This window comes from Numenius arquata, chromosome 2, assembly GCF_964106895.1.
Source record: "Numenius arquata chromosome 2, bNumArq3.hap1.1, whole genome shotgun sequence".
Lineage (NCBI taxonomy): Eukaryota > Metazoa > Chordata > Aves > Charadriiformes > Scolopacidae > Numenius > Numenius arquata.
Genome location: NC_133577.1, coordinates 92,421,654 through 92,440,214, shown reverse-complemented (window position 1 = coordinate 92,440,214; position 18,561 = coordinate 92,421,654). Strand labels below are relative to the sequence as shown.

Below are 18,561 nucleotides of genomic sequence, written 5' to 3'. Positions count from 1 at the left end.
TACATTAGAACTTTTGCTGCTGATCATGTACAAAGTAACCTCATACCCTTCCTTGGCTAAAATGTCATGGGAGGCTCAGTGACTCTTCTGCATCACTCCCTGCAGTGCAATTGCCATATGCAGTAATTGACCTGGTAATTAGGTGGGACACAGCCTGCTCCAGGGAATGGCATCATGAGGAGCACCACAAATGCCTGGTGCCTTCTTCAGGGGAATGCCTGTCAGGGAGGATGTTGTGGGGCCTGTCTCTGGGCTGTCCAAGGATAGTTATTAAAGAGGCCTTGCTGCCTGCAGTAATTAATTCTGACAGTGGACTGTCATAGGGCGGTGGTTCAGTAAACTCTCTGCCTATAGAATGAGGATCGCCTGTACTGTGATTTGTTACTGTACCCTTACTTCTTGTTAATCTGTGGAATTACTTTACCAGTCTATCAAAAGCTTCTCCCAGATAAGTGGCAGAGGCTCTGGTGCCAGTATTCCCCTTATGCAGTTTCCTTAGAGCGTTGCGTCATGTTAAAAAGGACAGATTCTGCCTGCCCAGCCTGAAGAGGTTTTCTTGGTATTTCAGTGAGAGCTGCAACTTTATGCCTTCTATTCTGAGTCTCCTTCTTAGTGTGCTTGCCGGGAAGTGGAAGCTGGTCTTTTTAGAGGAGGGGAAACTATGTTGGACCAGTGGTGGGGTCAACAGGTAGCTGTGGGAAATGGGTCCTGAGGGCTGGGCTAGGCTTTTGCACAGATGCTGGCTGTGGGTCCCAGAGGAAGAAAAGTGCCCGAGGTCGTTCTTGTCTGTTCTCTGGGTGTTCTTCCAAGCAATGCAGTTCACAACAGAGCAACAGTCCTAGGGTCAATGGAAATGCTGTTGGGTGAAGGACAGCTAAATGATCTCTTGTATATGTATTTGTTCCAGATTCTGCTCTTGCTTGGGTCGTGCCAACCTGTCAGTGCTCAAGTCCCTGGTCCCTTGCTAAAAGAGTCATGCTCTCCAAGCTGTAGCATAAGCCACAGTCCTGAGGGGGCACTTCTGGGGTGCCAGCCCTTGCCTGTGTAATGTATAAAATCAGGGCTGTTCTTGCTTTGGGAGGTTTTGTTAACACAAACTCCTCATTTAAAAGAGCAGTAGGACAATGGCAGAGCCCTAAAAACAGTCCCTGCTTGCAGTCTGTGAATTGTGAAGGATCATGGTGGATCAAGCCTGTCACGTGAGTCAGCATAGATTAAAGAGTGTGGCTGGAGAGCTGTGATATATGTTTATTCAAGCTATTTTTTCCTTTTTTTCTTTTTAGTTTGACTTTCAGAGGACTCTTGGACTCCCAGCTAACATGTCAAAGGGCCTGCCTGTGCCTCTTACGTTAACTGTGAAATCTCTAGATGGCTGAAATTTGAAGCAACAGCTTGCAAAAGAAATGAGCAAATACTCACTTTAGGTACAGTAGGGACTGCTGAACATGAATTCACATTACATGTTGTAAAATAAAGTGGAAAGGGAATGGCTCATTATTGCACATCATTTGTTCTTAATAACTCCATATGAAATTAATAAACCTTAAAACCCTAGGTTTTAGAAGTTGTTCGAGATAAGAGTCAAATGATAGGGAAGGGGAAATAGGGTAGAGCATTGGGGCTTCAATGCCTTATGTTTAACAAATGATCTAAGCAGCAGTTCATGGTTTCATCTCCTTAGTTGTATATTAAGCTTCAGCACTCTTTGTTAATTATGTCGAAAAAACTAGGAGTTCTTTCCCTGACAGTGTTGAGCAAGTTGAGGCAAGCGTGCTTTTGCAGGATTGATTTTTTGCATCATGTCTGTGACCAGCTTTGATGGAGCGGAATTGCTGCCTTGCCAGGAAACACCGGCCTTTTACACAGAAACACTTTCTGCTTAAGTGCTGAGGTTCCTGATTCTGCAGCTCCAGGGTCTCCAAGATTTTCAACTGAGATAAAATGAGAAGGGTGGACAGGTGTCATCTTTGTGCAGAGCAAGCCTAAATTCAGATTTATTTAGGAGTAATTCAAACACGGAATGGGATATCCAGTGGCTCCAACTCTGTGGGAAATAACTTCTTTTTGAATGGCAGCAGCAAAAGCATCCCAGGAGTGCTTTGTCCTCCATTCTCTCTGCCCACTCTTTAGAGTAGCAAGAGGGCCTCCTTCAAGTGGGAATGGGCAGCAGAATGACACATTCTCTCAGGAGACACAGAAAGTGTTAATAGGAATGTCCTCCAGATCTTATTCCAGAAAAAGGATGGCATCTGCAAGGTAGGCAACTGTCATACATGTTGTCTTGGCTTGGCTGGGTTCCCCAGCATTGGAGGAAGAGAGTTACCTCCTTACTGATACCACTGGAGCGTCGTGTTGCTTGAGCTACACTTTCTGCTTCCTCACAAACTCAGGATGATCATTTTGTTTTGGTTACCATTATGAGTTTTTCTCCAGAAACTCCTGAAAAAAGGAAACATCTAATTTCAAAGTATTCACAAGGGGTTAAGCCCCACTGTGCTCACTATAGTGCATGCTTTCTCTGAGCATGGCAAGCCTCTTCATTAGAGGAATTTGCATGTACTGATACTGTGTGCTACGACTGTCAACAGAAATGTGAAGGCTGGTGTGCATCTATCCCCGTGCGCTCTAATGAGCGGCACCTCATCTACTCAAACTTCTGTTTATAAAGAGATTGTTCCAAGCATTCACCCTTAGTGAAAGGTCTGAATGCAAAGCAGTCAGATGAGAGAAAAAAAGGAGAATATTGTTAAATATATACACTTTGAAATTCCCGAAGGAAACCTCATTTCAGTGAGCCTAAATACATTTCAAAGTGGCAGACTAAACAAAATACTTCAAGAAGGTAACTCTGAAAAATTAAACTTTGTTTTCTTATTTAGAAATGCTGTTGGCTGTGAACAGGGTCACTGCTTTTGTTGGAGGTAGGCGAATCATCTATAATGAAAGACTTAGCCATTGAATTTTACTTCGTTTCTGCTTTTGATCTATTCACAAGCTCATCATGAGATTTATTTGTTGTTCAAAAGTCTCCCTGCATTTCTACTCAATAATGTTCCCCCATGAATAGCTGTCAAAGAGCTGGGATTGCTTGATGTTTGGACTCCAGTGCTGGGCTGTACTGGCGAGTTGCCTGGGTTACCTGTTTTATATCGGTCTGTTTCTTGTAGTGGAGCATTCTTGATACTACTCAACAGACTGTGAATTTTGAATAATGCAGTCAAATGTGAGATGCCAGCTGTTTTCTTTGGTGACTGTTGATATCTCTGAGACTGAAAAATAAGCAACTATTCACAAATCTATTTGCGCCAGCTCTGAATGAAGAAAGAAAGCACGAACAGAGTCACCGCTATCTCTGAATCGGTATTTGCTTGCAATTTGATCAACTTTTACAGGGGGAAAGAACACACCTTTACTTCATTAGTTTTTAGGATTAATTTCTAACAATGGGATATTTGAAAGTCTTTCAGATATAACTATCTACTTGCAAAATAATTACAACTATATGAGCAGGCTAATCTCTAGGTGAATAATTTTAGAGCTAAAATATCGAAGATTTCCTTCTCTTCTAAAGAAACGAATTAATCTTTGCATATTGTGAACACATCACACACATCTGAATTGAGTGGTCCATTCAAATATCCTTTGAAATAATAAATCCAGTAGAAAGGATGTCAAGATGTTTTCTTAAGGCTGTTTATTTGGCGCTGGTCTTGCAAGTATTTATACGCATTAGTAGTTGTATTGTCTTCATTGCAACTAATTTTATTTTTATATATATATAAGAAGTGATCGTTTGTGCTGCTGTGTGTCAGTTTGGGGCTGTAGCCCCATCCCATTAGGAGTTCCTGTAGAGGAACCCTGTGCTAGGGTTGCAGTCATGCAGTTACTCAGTCTTTCCTTCTTTGCCCTTGCAGCAGGGAGTGCAAGTGAATCAGCTCCTGGCATGGTTAGTGTTCTCAGGACTCATCCTGACAACATCTTTACAAGGTACTTTTAGAGAACAGATAAAATCTTATGTTATACATCATGCTGAAAATTGCCAAGTGAACACAAATATCAGTCTCTAAGCTGTACCATAAGAAAACTAAGTGAAGTGGAATGGCTTGAAAGGCCTTTTTATGAACGAGTCAGATTTTGAAGTACTGACTCTTGTGACATTAGCACCCAACACCCTGCACAAGCTCTTTGCACAGGTCCCAGGAGGGAGATTCCCAAATGGAAAATGATGGGATGTGAGGAGTGATTTTCAAAGCCTTAGAAACCAGTCAGATGAGGAGACTTGAGCTTATCAGACCTTTTCTCCTGCCTTTGAAAATTTCTGAGCACCCTTGAATAACTTTTATTTTATTATTAGCTGTCATAACTGTCACTGATTTTTTTTTTTTTTTTTTTTTTTCCCTCTTTTTGATAGTCCAGTTTATAATGCAGGACAGTACCTGCACTGAAGAATAGATCTGAACACGAGGAATAGACATTGTGTTTACCGTGGAGACCAGTCTTGGAGTTTGCCAGGGCTTGATCTTTTCTGTCAGTTGTAGGACAACTGATGTAACTCTTGCAATCACACGTGTACTGGGCCAGAGCACCTGCCCCAGTATCTTGTCTCTGACACTGGCAACTTGCAGACATCTGGAGGACAGCGTAGGTCTAAAGCCATATGGTGGTGATGTTTTCCTGGTATACTGCTTGAGTTGCTAATGACTTTGGATTTAGGGACTCTGAAGGAGGAGATCTGCTATATTAGTATTTAATAACCCTTAATAGGATTTTCTTCCATGGATCTATTTAATAATTTTTGAACCCATGTAGGCAGTGTTTCATGAGCATGACTGTAAAGTATCTTTCGTATACTTTGGTTAAATAACTGAATAAATTAAAATGATATTGTACACTGTCTTGTGCTCCTGGCACACATTGATGTCTCTTGGCTTAAAAATTATTTTTTTAATCCTTCATTTGGCCCTTAGATTCTTCATTTTATTTTGCTGATTTGGCTAATGGAGCATCATTTTAGTCGAAGGCTCTTCAAGAACTACAAAATTTATACAACATGGAAAGAGACCTTTCCTACTTCAAGAGCCTACCTATAGGTTGCAGTAAAGCCACACTTCACCCCAAAGAGGAGGTGGAACTGGAAGTAAAGGGAGAAGGCAGGATATTGCTGTAGCTCGTAGAGGAGCTACATGTCTGGAGCCACAGGCTGGGAAGTGTGCCAGGGACAGGTCCAAGATTTGAAATCGGAACATGAGAGCCTGGAGGCCCCCACTTGTACTCGCATTCACCAGTCCACATGTAACAACAATGTGATAATCAGCTGTTGGCCTTCAGGTGAGAATTTAAAACATTTATTCATCTCAACAGCTATTTATTTGTTCAGTCATTCCCACTCCAGTGCAATTATCCTGTATACAATATAGAGTACCACAGTAAGTGTAGTTTACTGTACAAAGAGAGGCATATAGTCAGTATTTATGTGTCTGGTCTATAAAAGGTGTCTCTATATAGTTAATACTTTTAACATCCTTATCAGTATACCTCGATGTTGGTAGACTTGAGAGCACAGCTTGCCAAAGCCTGCGGAGTCTCCTCGTGCATGGAGCCACCTCTGCATGTCTGTCTGTGAGTGGGAGGGTGGGGGGAATCGTGTGTTGCTGAGTAATGATCTGAAGATGGCAGCATTGGGTGAGCTATCTCATTTTCTTAGCTAAGCAGAGCTCTCTTAAATACAGAAATTGTAGTTGCTGCATATGCCCACTTTATCAAAAAATCAACTTTTCATTTGAAGGGCTTTTCTTAATGCTGTAGCTTAATACCACAAGTTAGTAGTAGGCAGACGTATTTTGTCATCTGGTCATTTTGTATGCATTTTATTTGAGATAGTTAGTTATACTGAGAGTGCAAGTCTTATTAATACTGAAGATAGGCTCTCATCAGCAAGTGTTGGCTCATAAATATGGCTTCCTTTTATAATAATAATAATGATAATAATAATAAATTTTCAACTTAAGTGAAAAAAGCTCCCTCTTCTATCCATCAAGGAGGAAGTGAAATTGAGGTCTCCCTCTGTTTTGTGAATACCCTGCCTCTGGGAAGCAGGGATTGCCCTCTCCTCTGCCAGTGTCAGCTCTCTGCCTTCTGCCCCTTCCTTCCCTGTGAGGGCACCTCCTCAGGGAAGTGGAGGGCGTTTCTCTTCCTTCCCTCCACTGGGAATCCCTTACAGACTTCCAAGTGGGTGTTTTCCTGGGAGCAGCATGACATCGATTTGGTCCTCATCAACCCAAGGAAGGTCTACAGTAAAGATGTCCCACCCATATATGGGGACAAAGTCATGGCTGCTCTTACAGAATCTGTAACAGGCAAACACCAGACACTTCCCCACCCCCCCACCCCCCCACCCCTTTTTTAGCTGTTCTTGGTTTTAAGAATGAAAATGACTGTGATTAGTGTTTTTACAGGACCCCGGTCCTGCTGTGTATCTGTCGGGCTGTTTGTGTCCAGAGCATAAGAACTACTACCTTATGGGCTCTTTTAAGAGAGTTGAGGGGGAGAGGGAAAATTCAAAGATGTTAGTGGATTTAAGTGTGAAGCTGAGTGGTTTGCTGCTGGCGGTGGCAGCAGGGACAGAACCAGCACTGTAGCCTCCTGAAGGTTTATCTGGCAAAATATTTAGACAGAGAAGCTGAGTTTGTACTCTTCTTGGTGGTAGGTCTCTCAGCTTCATTCATCGCTCCTACAGTGATACCTTTGTTATTTTATGTATCTGACTGTTTTTTCTGAGATGTCTGTTTTGGAAACCAGTTGTCTTAACCTTCCTCTAAGTGGTGACATCAGCTCATTGCATCTAATGAAAAATTCTATGCCAGCTTGGCTTATCCAAGTCAATAGCAAAGCCAGAGGTGGAACTTTGATTGATTTTTTTTTTTTTTTTTTTTTTTTTTTGTGTGTGTGTGGTTTTTTTTGTGTGTGTGTGTGTTTGACAATGTTGTGCTTTCACCTCCTCTTGTGGATATCTGTGCCTTTGACTGCTGTGATGAAATCTGACACTTAAGACATTTGAAGTCACTACAACCTTTCCTTCTTCCCAGCTGACTTAGCAGGTTTGGATCAGACACAGGGCTCATGTTTTTATTCTTTTTTATTACACCCTTCTTCATAGTACCATGCTGCATGAATCACTAGCTCTACAGGAACTTTTATGAGAGGCAGAGAAATGAATCATTTCTCAATTTCTAAACATTTGCTGAACTTAAAAGAGCTGTTAATTTCTGCTCTTTTGCATTTAGTATGATATTCAACTTGGAAGAGTGGGGGTTTTAAGGAGGAAATGGACAAAAAAAACCCCATTGTGTTAGGATCTGTTCTCAAGTTATTTAGAGAAGCTTACAGTTTAGTACCAAATACTGGGTTGTTTCTTATCCTAAATTAATATTTCCTGCAAAAACATATAAATCTGTTAGGTTCAGTCAAGTTATGTCCTTTTGCAAAAAACTGAATTTGTCATATATATGTGTGTGTGTGTATCACATTATGGGTATGTGTGTGTATATATATGTATGCAGTATTTTTGTATATGTTAGAAGTCAACTTCTTAAAACCTTCATATGTAGGCATAGTTACTAGCTTAATCTCATCTGTCTGATCTAACATCAAAAAGCAATATTGATGTGTCATAACAAAACCAAAGCAGAAGGGACTGTCTTCTTTTGCATTTAGTGGACAGTGGGCTGGCTCTCTGTGCTTCTTACGGTCTTCCTGACATATAACTTTGTTGGGTGGATACAGCAAAGTTAGATATGGTACTGGTACACTGATTTAGCACATCTCTTTCACAGCTTCTCATCAGTTTTACAACTCAGATATGTTACTTGATTGAATGTAGACCTAAAAAACAACTGTAATGGATTGGTCAAGTGAACTCATTTGACTGACCGTAATTTTCTTTCTGTAATTTAAGAAGCTAAGTGGCATATTGGTTCTTCATTTATGACAGGGTAAAATCTATTGAAGACTAAGGCCTCAGCTTAAGAAGGCTCTTAAGCACATACATATAAGTTCATTCTAACTCAAAACAGCACTTAAATATGTGCCAGGCTTTAAAGTGGCATCAGCTTGAGCTTACAGCCGAGTGCTCTGAACCAGCTCTCAGACATCTTCAGAGGTTCCTAGACAGGCAGACCAACTACCTTGTAGGATTTTATTTTAAGGCACCTCATCTGTTTCAGAAAGTTTGAAAATCTCTGCAGATTACTCTGAGCGCATTTGATACCTAAATGAACTTGCTTGTCTGTTCCTAACTGGCCATTCCGGTGAACTGCTTGGGTGCCCAGAAAAAAAGCAGAATCTCACATTTTTGTACAAAGCTTCCTTACTGCAGAACATGACATTTAAAGTACTTAGCAGTGATAACATACTTTATCTGAATTTATATTAACGACACGAAATTCTGAAGAAGTGGGGCTATCAGGTGAGTATGGTACCGATTTGTCATGGCTGAAGTGCCTGTTTGCAGCTACATATATGTATCTGTATATTTTACAGTGCTATTTTTTTACGATTGAATTTGGCCTTTGCAAGCAAGAAGGACAACTACGTGCTTACGGGGCAGGACTTCTGTCTTCTATTGGCGAATTAAAGGTATGTGCCTTTAAAGCAGAATCAACTTTCATTTAATCTTAACATAGTAATAGCTGCATGTAAATATGTTGACTTGCAAATAACAGTTAAAGTTCTCAAGATAAAAAGCTCACTTTAAAAATGTGATATTGACTTAAAAGCTTTGTCCAAAATACCAGCTGGCGCTTGAAGCATGAAATGGATTTGTAAGGACTGAAGTACCAAAGCAACTATTAACTACAAAACTTACTTCTGTTTGAATGCTAGACTTGAAATACACGCCTATGTGACAGTACATAGAGCCCTATTCTTGTAAAGGTGAAAGTGTTTAACCTTGCACAATGTGAGTAGTTGTAGTGGATCACTTACTGCTTCTTTTTATGTCTAGAAAACATAGGAACAAGCAAAAGGTATTTTGTAACAAGTGTAGTATTTTGGGACATAATACATCTCTCTGTTGGCAAGATGGGAGGGAAGGGGAAAGAGAGGGAAGAGTATTATGTTCTGGGACTCTTGGTGAGTGGATGAACTCTTGGTGACTTTTCAGGTAAGCATTTGGTTTTAGAAAGCATATACAGAATAGTATTTACAAACTGTTTTGCAATATATCTGCTGTTTATTTGTGTTTAAACATATTCCCATCCTCCTGGGCTGACTTTCAGTGAGCTACCTGGCAGTTTAATAGCAGCATCTCAGTCTTTTTGCAGTTTGTTTCACCTGTAATTGAGAGTGTTCATAGTGAAGCTCGTTAGTCAAGTTGCTATTCTTTCATTAATAGAAAAAGGTTGAAGAAAATTACTTTCTCCAGTATTTTTTCTTTGATTGCATTACAGTTGCTTTAAGTTCAGTGCATGCTTCAGCCACAGAAGCATTCTGTATCAGCCTGGCAATATTTTATACCCACAGTGCAAAAAGTGGTTACACGCAAAGAGATGAGCTTTATCCCACTTGTTTTCCCCTGGCGCAACAACATTCAGTGCTGAGGCTCAAACTCTGTGCAGGATTCTGCAGAGAATCAGGCCTTTTATTTAAACTAACAGTTATGGTCATTAGGTGATGACCCTGAAAATACCTATCACATCATTTACAAAATCTAAGGGCATAAAAGTGAGGAAGTGAATAGCCAAGAACATAATAAATCTTCTGCCATCATTGTCATAAACAAACACATTATTCTTGTCAAGTGTGCATATTTTTTTACCACACATTTATGATCCCAAATAGGTGTTCTTCACTCAGCAGTAATCTCAGAGTATAAATGCAAAGAATAATCCTTTTGAAAAGCAACAGTAAAAATTAAATAATGTGCACATTAATGGGCTATATTGATCTGCTTCAAAGATACAGCCATGTATCATAATAATTTTGCCATAAATCAATAATATTATACACTTTTCTATTACGCTACATATATATTTCATAGATGTGAAGCCAGAAGGGACTATTAGATCATTTGGTTTGACCTCTTGTGTATCATAAGCTATTAAATTTCACCAGATCTTGCATATACCGAGCACAGGGACTTAAGTTAAACATTTCAGTTATTGAGAGACTAAGCACTTGTGTACTACAGGCACAGAACAGCACCATACCACAAATAACCATGGTCTCCATAAAGGAACTAATAAGGTGAAAAATGTCCGGAAAGTCTTTGTAGGACTGTGCTCCAGGGTAGAAAAGAAGGTAAAAGTAAGGAAAAAATGCACAAAACTGACTAAGTTTTCTGCTAATTTGACCATGGTAGAAGCTCTTTCTGGACCAGAAACCTGGCAGGGAGCGTACTTCTTGTCAGCAAGATACATCAGGCAGGTGCTTAGGAAGGAGAATGTCTGGGCGCCCGTGATACTGGTGCCTTGCATCAAGCTGTTGCCAGTCTCTGATGTTTCCTGGGAAAGCAACCTCCCTTACCTCCACCTTTATCTCCTAGCTCCTATAGGGAGGGAAAATTTCTTCCTTGACCTCAAGGTGTCTGAAAGATAATGCTAATATAATAGACTGTAGTTGAGATCCTGATGATATCAATATCCTGATTGTAACTGAAATCCTAATGGATGGCAGCAATTGTTCTGAAAATTGTGAGAACAATACCAGCTATTTCTGGGTGAGTGGGGATGAATAGGAGAGTCAGATTGCATGGCCATGAAGTCTGACCCTTGTGTGTGCAACGCCCATACTTCTCATAGGAGTCGAAGAGAAGAAGTCCTTTCAGAAATAACTACTGCTATTCTTAAGACAGCAGCTATTATGGGCCCGTAGCCCCTTCTATGAAGAAGTTCAAATACTTACTTATCCTTATCACTAGAAAGGTAGATCTTGTTTCAGTGTTGTTTTTTCTACCTTGACTTTACAGGCATTTGATATTAATATGCTTTTGTCAGCAAGAAGAAAAGCCTTTCTCTGGCTGTCCTCCCTATCAGCTCTTTTCAATGCAACATTGTTCACAGAAAACAAAATGGTGGCCAATTTTATGTATAATTTCTAGAGATTTCTAGAAATAAATGAGTTGCACTATTTGCAGGGTGGAAGAGGACAGCAGTATTTGGGCCTTTCGGATGAGTGAATGGCTTGTTCAGTAATCCCTATTTCTATATTACACTGCTCCACTCTGCAAATCTGATCAACAGCTTTAGGAAAAAAGAACTATAAATGCTAGAGGAATGTGGGCACCAGCCTATCAATATAGGATTCCCTTCAAGTTTTTTTCCCCCACTCAGTATTTAGACTTTGAATTTTGGCTGCTGGAAAAGGAAACTCCTGATGTGCGTGCTATGGAAGCATCAAGCAAAAAAAATAATTAAAAGCACAACAAAATAAGGAGAAAGAGAAGATTAAAAATTAAGCCTGGGGGGGAAACGAATAATACAGTAGTAAGTAGTTATAAAATGTTCTGCCTAATATAGTCAGTCAGGTTAACTCTAGCTAACGCTATTACACAGTATATATTTGGGGCTTAGAGATAAGGCAGAAATAACGTACATTTCAATTATTAAAACTATTTCTAAAAGGCAGTCCAAATGTCTTCGGAAACTTTAATCCATTTACTTTCTATGATGCTCTCTTGAACTCTTTCATTAAAAGAGTCTCATATCAATTTCAGTTGGCTGTAGATCAAGTCTTATATCCCTGTTATATGCATCTATATTTAGCAGAGGTAGACTTCAAATCTTTCTGTATAGATTTTTTAAGTCAAATACAATATCCAATCATGTTTTGCTTTAATGATAGTTTATGTTAGCCTTTATAACTAGAAGGATTCAAATACAGGTTTTGGTTCTGTTTTCTGAGGAAGATGAAGAGGATGGAGAAAAGAACTCCTGGATACCAGATGCTCATTTTAGTCCTTTTTTTTTTTTTTTTCTCCAGAGAGTCTTCTCCAATACAGAAAATTATACTGATAACATAAAAAATTTCTGGTAAAATCAGGTTGCAAATCTGAGTGTCCTATGTTATAGATAAGCAGAAAAACATTTAAGACTCTCTGTTATCCTACAGTATAACAAGGCTATAAAATAAGTACTGGCACACAGGCAACTTCTCACCTGTGTTCTTATTCTTCCCTCCCATACAGTGCAGTATTTATAGTTTATCTCAAGTTTTCCCCATGCTGGCTGAAGATTTTGCTTTTTGGGGTTTTTTGTGAAACTGAAAAGCTCCAAGTTGTATTATTATACTCCATTTTTTATTCTCAGAGGAGAAATTACAAGACCAACCTCTTTTTTCTTGTGTCAGTGATAGTGGTCACTTAGGAAATGATTCATGGTTGCTCAGCATAAACGCCTGGTGCCGTCTGAGATGCATCCTCAGCAAGTTTGCGGACGACACCAAGCTGAGTGGTGCAGTTGACGTGTGTGAGGGATGGGAGGTCATTCAGAGGGACCTGGACAAGCTCAAGAAGTGGGCCCCTGTGAACCTCGTGAGGTTCAACAAGGCCAAGTGCAGGGTCCTGTACCTGGGTCGGGGCAACCCCCAGTATCAATACAGGCTGGGGGATGAAGGGATGGAGAGCAGCCCTGCCAAGAAGGACTTGGGGGTACTGGTAGATAAAAAGCTGGACATCAGCCGACAATGTGTGCTTGTGGCCCAGAAGGCCAACCATACACTGGGCTGAATCAAGAGGAGTGTGGCCAGCAGGTTGAGGGAGGTGATTCTGCCCCACTACTCTGCTCTGGTGAGACCCCACCTGGAGTACTGCGTTCAGCTCTGGAGCCCTCAGCACAGGATAGACATCGACTTGTTGGAGCGGGTCCAGAGGAGAGCCACAAAAAGGATGAGAGGGCTGGCCCACCTTTCCTATGAAGAATGGCTGAGAGTTAGGGCTATTCAGTCTGGATAAGAGAAGGCTCTAGGAAGACCTTATTGTGTCCTTTCAGTACTTAAAGAGTGCTTATCAGAAAGATGGGGACAAACTTTTTAGCAGGGCCTGTTGCGACAGGACAAGTGGTAATGGTTTTAAACTAAAAGAGGGTAGATTTAGACTAGATACAAGGAAGAAATTTTTTGCAATGAGGGTGGTGAAACGCTGGAAGAGGTTGCCCAGAGAGGTGGTATGTATGTGCCCCATCCCTGGAGACATTCAAGGTCAGGTTGGACTGGGCTCTGAGCAACCTGATCTAGTTGAAGACATCCCTGCTCATTGCAGGGGGTTTGGACTGATGACCTTTAAAAGGGCCCTTCCAACCCAAACTATTCTATGATTCCATAATTCTATGGCCCAGTATATGTGACCAGCTCTCCAGCTGCCACTCCAGAAACATGTAAGTCTTCTTTAGGTCCTGTGCTATATCTTCCATCTCTGTACAGATGCATCAGACATCCTAGGCCCTAGAGACCTGTGGTTAGGTTTCTCAGTCTCTCTTAACCTTTGATCTAGCGGGGAGTGGAGGCATTTCTTTAGTGTTGTGCTTATCTCTAATATGGGTAGTTACCTAATTCTTGAGGTGTCCAACTGGCTGATACTGCTGCTTTCCTGGGAGTAAGTGATAATTGATTTGGAAGTTTCACTCTACACTCTTGTAGCTTGACCTGAAGGAGAATCACCAATAGCTGTATTAGCATAAGCTGTACAGTTTGCATGAATGGATCATTAGAGACAGTTGTCACAAATCCACAAGATGGTGAGATGCTCTATTTGACCAAGAGCAATTTTCCGTATCGTTAGCCTTGACATCTCATTGGAAGTGGATAACTGAAGAGGTTTCTGATGGAGAAATCCATATTGGATATTTATTCGAGTTCACTGAAGAACTGAATGTCCAGCCAAAACATAAGTGAATAGCATTTGTTAAAAAAAACCAACACAAAAAAGGCCTGAGCTTGAAAGCTTCTGGACTTACCAGATGAAGTTTTTTCTTAAGATTTTGTACTTCGGAATGTTGAGAGTGCCAAGGAACATTATTTTAGAGCACAGTAATGTTTCTGAAAAAAGGGTCTAGTGTGACTTTGAGTCATTGTCCTGACCATCCTAGTTCATGTGAGACAGCTTATGGTCTGTCTGAATGTTTGTCTGCAGGCTCATTTCTGTTGCTGAACTCTGGCATTGCTGGTGTCAGCATATCAACTCAATAGTAGGCATTGTAGACACCCGGCTGCAGGATCTGAAAATCCACATTTGCGAAGATATTTCCCATTGCTTTGGTAGCCATGACAATGCCTGCTTGATCCAAGAGCCAAAAGACCATATCCTAGAAGGAAGATAGGTATCTTGGGTGGGAATTCATCAGAATTTAGGCACTGTATCCTTAAACTGCAATCCGACGAATAACTGATCAGTTGTCGCCTAACTTTGAAGGCACGTCTGAATTCTTTACCCTCTATTTCCAGATTGTGTGTTCCCTGGTGTCTGCACATCCCAGTCTCTGCTGAGTTGCTTTGTGAAGCAGCAGCAGCAGCTCTGCTCATGCGTAAACTAAACTGGTATCCAGAAAGTAGGAGTCATTTCATATAAATAATCTGAGGAGAATAGCCAGAAAGGCTTTCTCGGAGGACATCCACTGTGATAAAGAATTAGCTTTTGCTTCTCTTTAAACTTGGCCGTTTTATAAAATCAGGGCTCAGTGATTACAGCAGTTGTTCACAATGTAGGAGCTATGGGTTGATTCCCTTCTTGCCTCTGATGGCTTCAATCCTAAGGAGTAGGCCTGGCCCTGCAGAGGCCATTAGTGAGTAGAGGAGAAGGAGAGGAGAGGACAACACTGTCGCCCTTTCTGTTGAAGCTGTCACAGTACAGGGAAGAATTCATGAGCCAGAAGTGGTCTCCTGCTGATTCAGATCCTAAGAAAAATGTGACCCGTGTCACTCTCGTGATTCTCTGTATAGGGCTTCACTCAATCCACTCAGAGTTTTAAAACTTTGTGCTTTAGGCATTTGAGGCATCAAGTCCACCTCAAAGTACATAAGCACCTTGAGAGGCGATGGTTTTGTCTATAGTTAACCTCCCAGGAAGCCTATTATAATTCCCAGTCAAGAAAAACAAATTCATTTCGATAGGAGGAGGTAAATGCCTACATTTACAGGCACTCAACCACATCGTGGCTCTGCAAGGAGAAAGTGACAACAGGGATACAGACAGGGGCCAAATAAGGTGAGCCTGTTCCTGCAGTCCATTTAGAAGAGGATGCTGGTTAAGACAGACCATTTTTTATTTTTGTTTTCAAAGCTGTTTAACTGATGGCTGGCTAGAAACTGCAAACCTTGTGAGAAGGAAAAGATACGTGTACTAAAGAAAGTTAATTTCCTGACATTTTAACATTCCATGCATTAATTTTTCATGTGTTTATTTTTGGAGAGAGAGAAGGTGGGAGGAAGACGTTCTTGTTCCAGTTTTACGTCCTGTTATTTGGAGACTGCAGGTTGAGAGCTTGCGTGATATTTTCAGAGCCTTTCACAGGGATTTAGGAATGAGCATAAGCAAGAGCTCAGATAAAAGGTATGGTGAATACCTTAAGGTTAATACCTTATTCTGCTATGAAGAATGTCCCTGCAGAAAGAAAGTAAAGAAATAAGAAGCACCTTTGGACCTCAGGGATCTGCTCACTCCCTGTCATTTCTCTATGCTTTTCATGCATACCTTCACTATGGATAGATATTAGGGAACTAAAGAAGGTTGAAAGTTGACCTAAAAATGCTCTTCTTCCTTACCTTGTACTTCTGTACAGAGCACTGAGAATGAAAATACATCTGCTCTAAAAATTAAGGTAGATCCAAAAGATAACCGAAGTATTCAAGTGGAAAGAGGAGCTAGAAAAAGAATGGAAAATGTCTCAGTACCTGGTTTTCAGTTTTGAAACCTCTGTGTCCTTTGTAGTGGCTTATGCCAATCACCTAAAGAGGAAGGCTAATTGGAAATCTCTTCTCTGGGTAGCAGCATTTGATGCCTCATCTGCACAGTGTCTGCTCCGTGCTTATCTGTGCCTGTTTTGTTAGTTATTTTTTTCCTTGCTGTACTGTAAAGGAGCATTATTGCTCAGGTGTACGTGGCAGGAGGGTAATGAATTTCATCAGCACACAATAAATGGGTATTATTTAATGGATTTTCAGAGACGTAGTTTCACTCTTAGCGTCACTGTCAGGAAAATAGTAGATGATTTTGGCCTGAAAATGTAAAGCACAGATTATATGAATGATTTGGTCAGACTCGGTTCAGCCACCAAGACGATGATCAATTCTGCCAGTTAAGTGACATTTTGGGGGCATACAGATTTGTAGTTGTACAGATAATTTTTCAGGAATGGTTATTTGATGACTTTCTCATTTCCAGCTGAAAATTTAGGTTTGTATGCCTACATGGCAGGTGCATTTCTAATCTCCTCTTTGTTGTTTTAATAATTATTTTTTGGGAAAAAATTATTCTTATAAAAAGAGCTTTTTTAAGTAATAAATGATCCATTCTGTGCAAACTGAAACCCCACTGTATGTAAAACAAGAGAGGCTACCAACTACTGGGTAACATAGAGCACAGCAATATAAAAGCTGTGTATATATGAACAGTTGCATAGATACACAGCAGTATCAAAGTATGGTTTAACAGATCCTGTGGTGTATTTTGCAGCATGCTCTCTCTGACAAGGCCAATGTGAAAACATTCGATCCAAAGACAACTTGTTTGCAAGAATGCCTTATCACTACTTTCCAGGAAGCTTACTTTGTTTCGGAAAGTTTTGAAGAAGCTAAAGAAAAGATGAGGTAAATTATTTCCCTTGACTTAAAAAAAATCTAATTTTCTCTTCTTTAGCAGTCGGAAAAGAAAAGAGGTGTTAATTTTCTTTTTTCTTTCAGAGACTTCGCCAAATCAATCAATCGTCCCTTCTCTGTGTATTTCAATCCATATACGCAAAGCATTGAGATTCTGAAGGATACCAGAAGTATAGAAAATGTTGTCCAAGACCTCCGCAGTGATCTCAACACTGTGTGTGATGCTTTAAGCAAAATGAACAGATATTTAGGGATTTGATATGTGAGGCACTGTGATTTGTTGTCAGCTGCTTTTTCTGTAGTCAGTCTAGTAACATCACATGATCTGGCTAACTTCTCGAACCCATCAATTTTCCCTTTGCAGCTTGGCCTGTGGCTTGCATCATTATGTAGCTCTGTCTAATTGTAACGTGCAGACAAACCGAGGCAATGCTAATTTGTAAAAGCAACATGGAATGTGGCAGAATATAATCATCAATTCCTTGAGACAATGTCATGTACAAGTACACCCTTGAAAACTTGCCTAGCAATGGTTTGGTTTCCGCAAGATGATTCACTTCAATGTATAAGAAATGGTGTTGCTGATTTCATGGAGTCTGAGTCTATTTCTTTATAATACCTTTCCTCCCAGAAGAATCCAGAAAAAGTTATTATTTGCAACATTTTCATTTTCTTTGTAAGAGAATCTGTATTTCTTTCTATAGTGGTGAAGACAGTGTTTTGCCCATATATCTGTAATGGAACTGAGTGTCTCTTGTGACTGAACAATACAATTTGTATACCAACGCTGAGATCAGGAAGGCTGTGTATCAGTACTGAAAGGTCTGTGGAGATCACAAATTACAAGAACTCATGACTGACAAATGTTCAACGTGGCTGAGTGATTGCAACACAATAATAAAAAAAAAAACCCTCTGATAATTCATGCAGAAAGGTAGTTCCAGTTCATGCATGTGTTACCTGTGACAGCCCTGGGCTTACTTCCTTTGCGAGGGCTATCTGGGAATAAGAGAGGAAGTGCTTGTGTTAATTCTGGGTTGTTAGAAGTGAATATAAAGCCTTTCTACATCGTGTGCCTTCTGCATTCCCTTGTCTTTTGAACGTACTCCTCTTGCGTTTCATGCATAATTTGCCTTTCCTCATTATGCCACATTCAACCTTGACATGGCCACGCATGACTGGGTCTGCACTCTATCAGTATCAGTGCATATAAAAGGGTGAATATGGAAGCTGTTATTTAATTATAGCCAAGATGATTATCAGTTAGTAAATTACTTGTGGGGTGATTAAATCATAGAGACACCCAGGCTGCCTGGCTTGTACCAGATGGATACAGGTAATGCCTGCGTTAATAAACTCTAAGTTAGAAAGCTCTGACAGAAGTACAAGCTCTGTCTGGGGAGCACAGCGCAGAAATATTTGAGCTGGCTCTTATCTGGAAGCAATAATTATGCATGTCTTTCCTTTATCTGGGTTATTCTATTCTCCTATTAGCCAAGATAACGGAGAGTTGACTATATCGTATGGACCTTTCTTAATGGAAACCACATGGCTTATGCAGATCATGTCAGTATGGGTGAAAGTGTCACAGCTTGTCTACATATACGGAAAATAGGTATCTATTGAAGCTGCTCTCCCAGCTGAAAGAGTCATGCAGATACTCTTAAGTGTTGCTAGCAATTTCAGCATAGAAAGAGCGCCACTTGATAGTACCAGCATATCCTTAAATAAGAGGCAATCTATAAGGATAATTTTCAC

General features: G+C 40.4%; 1 protein-coding gene across 1 annotated transcript in view; it reads left to right on the top strand.

Moving 5' to 3' along the window:
* TPH2 (tryptophan hydroxylase 2) overlaps positions 1 to 17,062 on the top strand; it is a 50,877-nt gene extending 33,815 nt beyond the window's left edge. Inside the window, exons 9-11 of the mRNA XM_074167983.1 lie at positions 8,539 to 8,634; positions 16,661 to 16,794; positions 16,888 to 17,062. Coding sequence (XP_074024084.1) covers positions 8,539 to 8,634; positions 16,661 to 16,794; positions 16,888 to 17,062 — 405 coding nt within the window. The remainder of the gene's footprint in view (positions 1 to 8,538; positions 8,635 to 16,660; positions 16,795 to 16,887) is intronic.
* Positions 17,063 to 18,561: the final 1,499 nt, after the last annotated feature.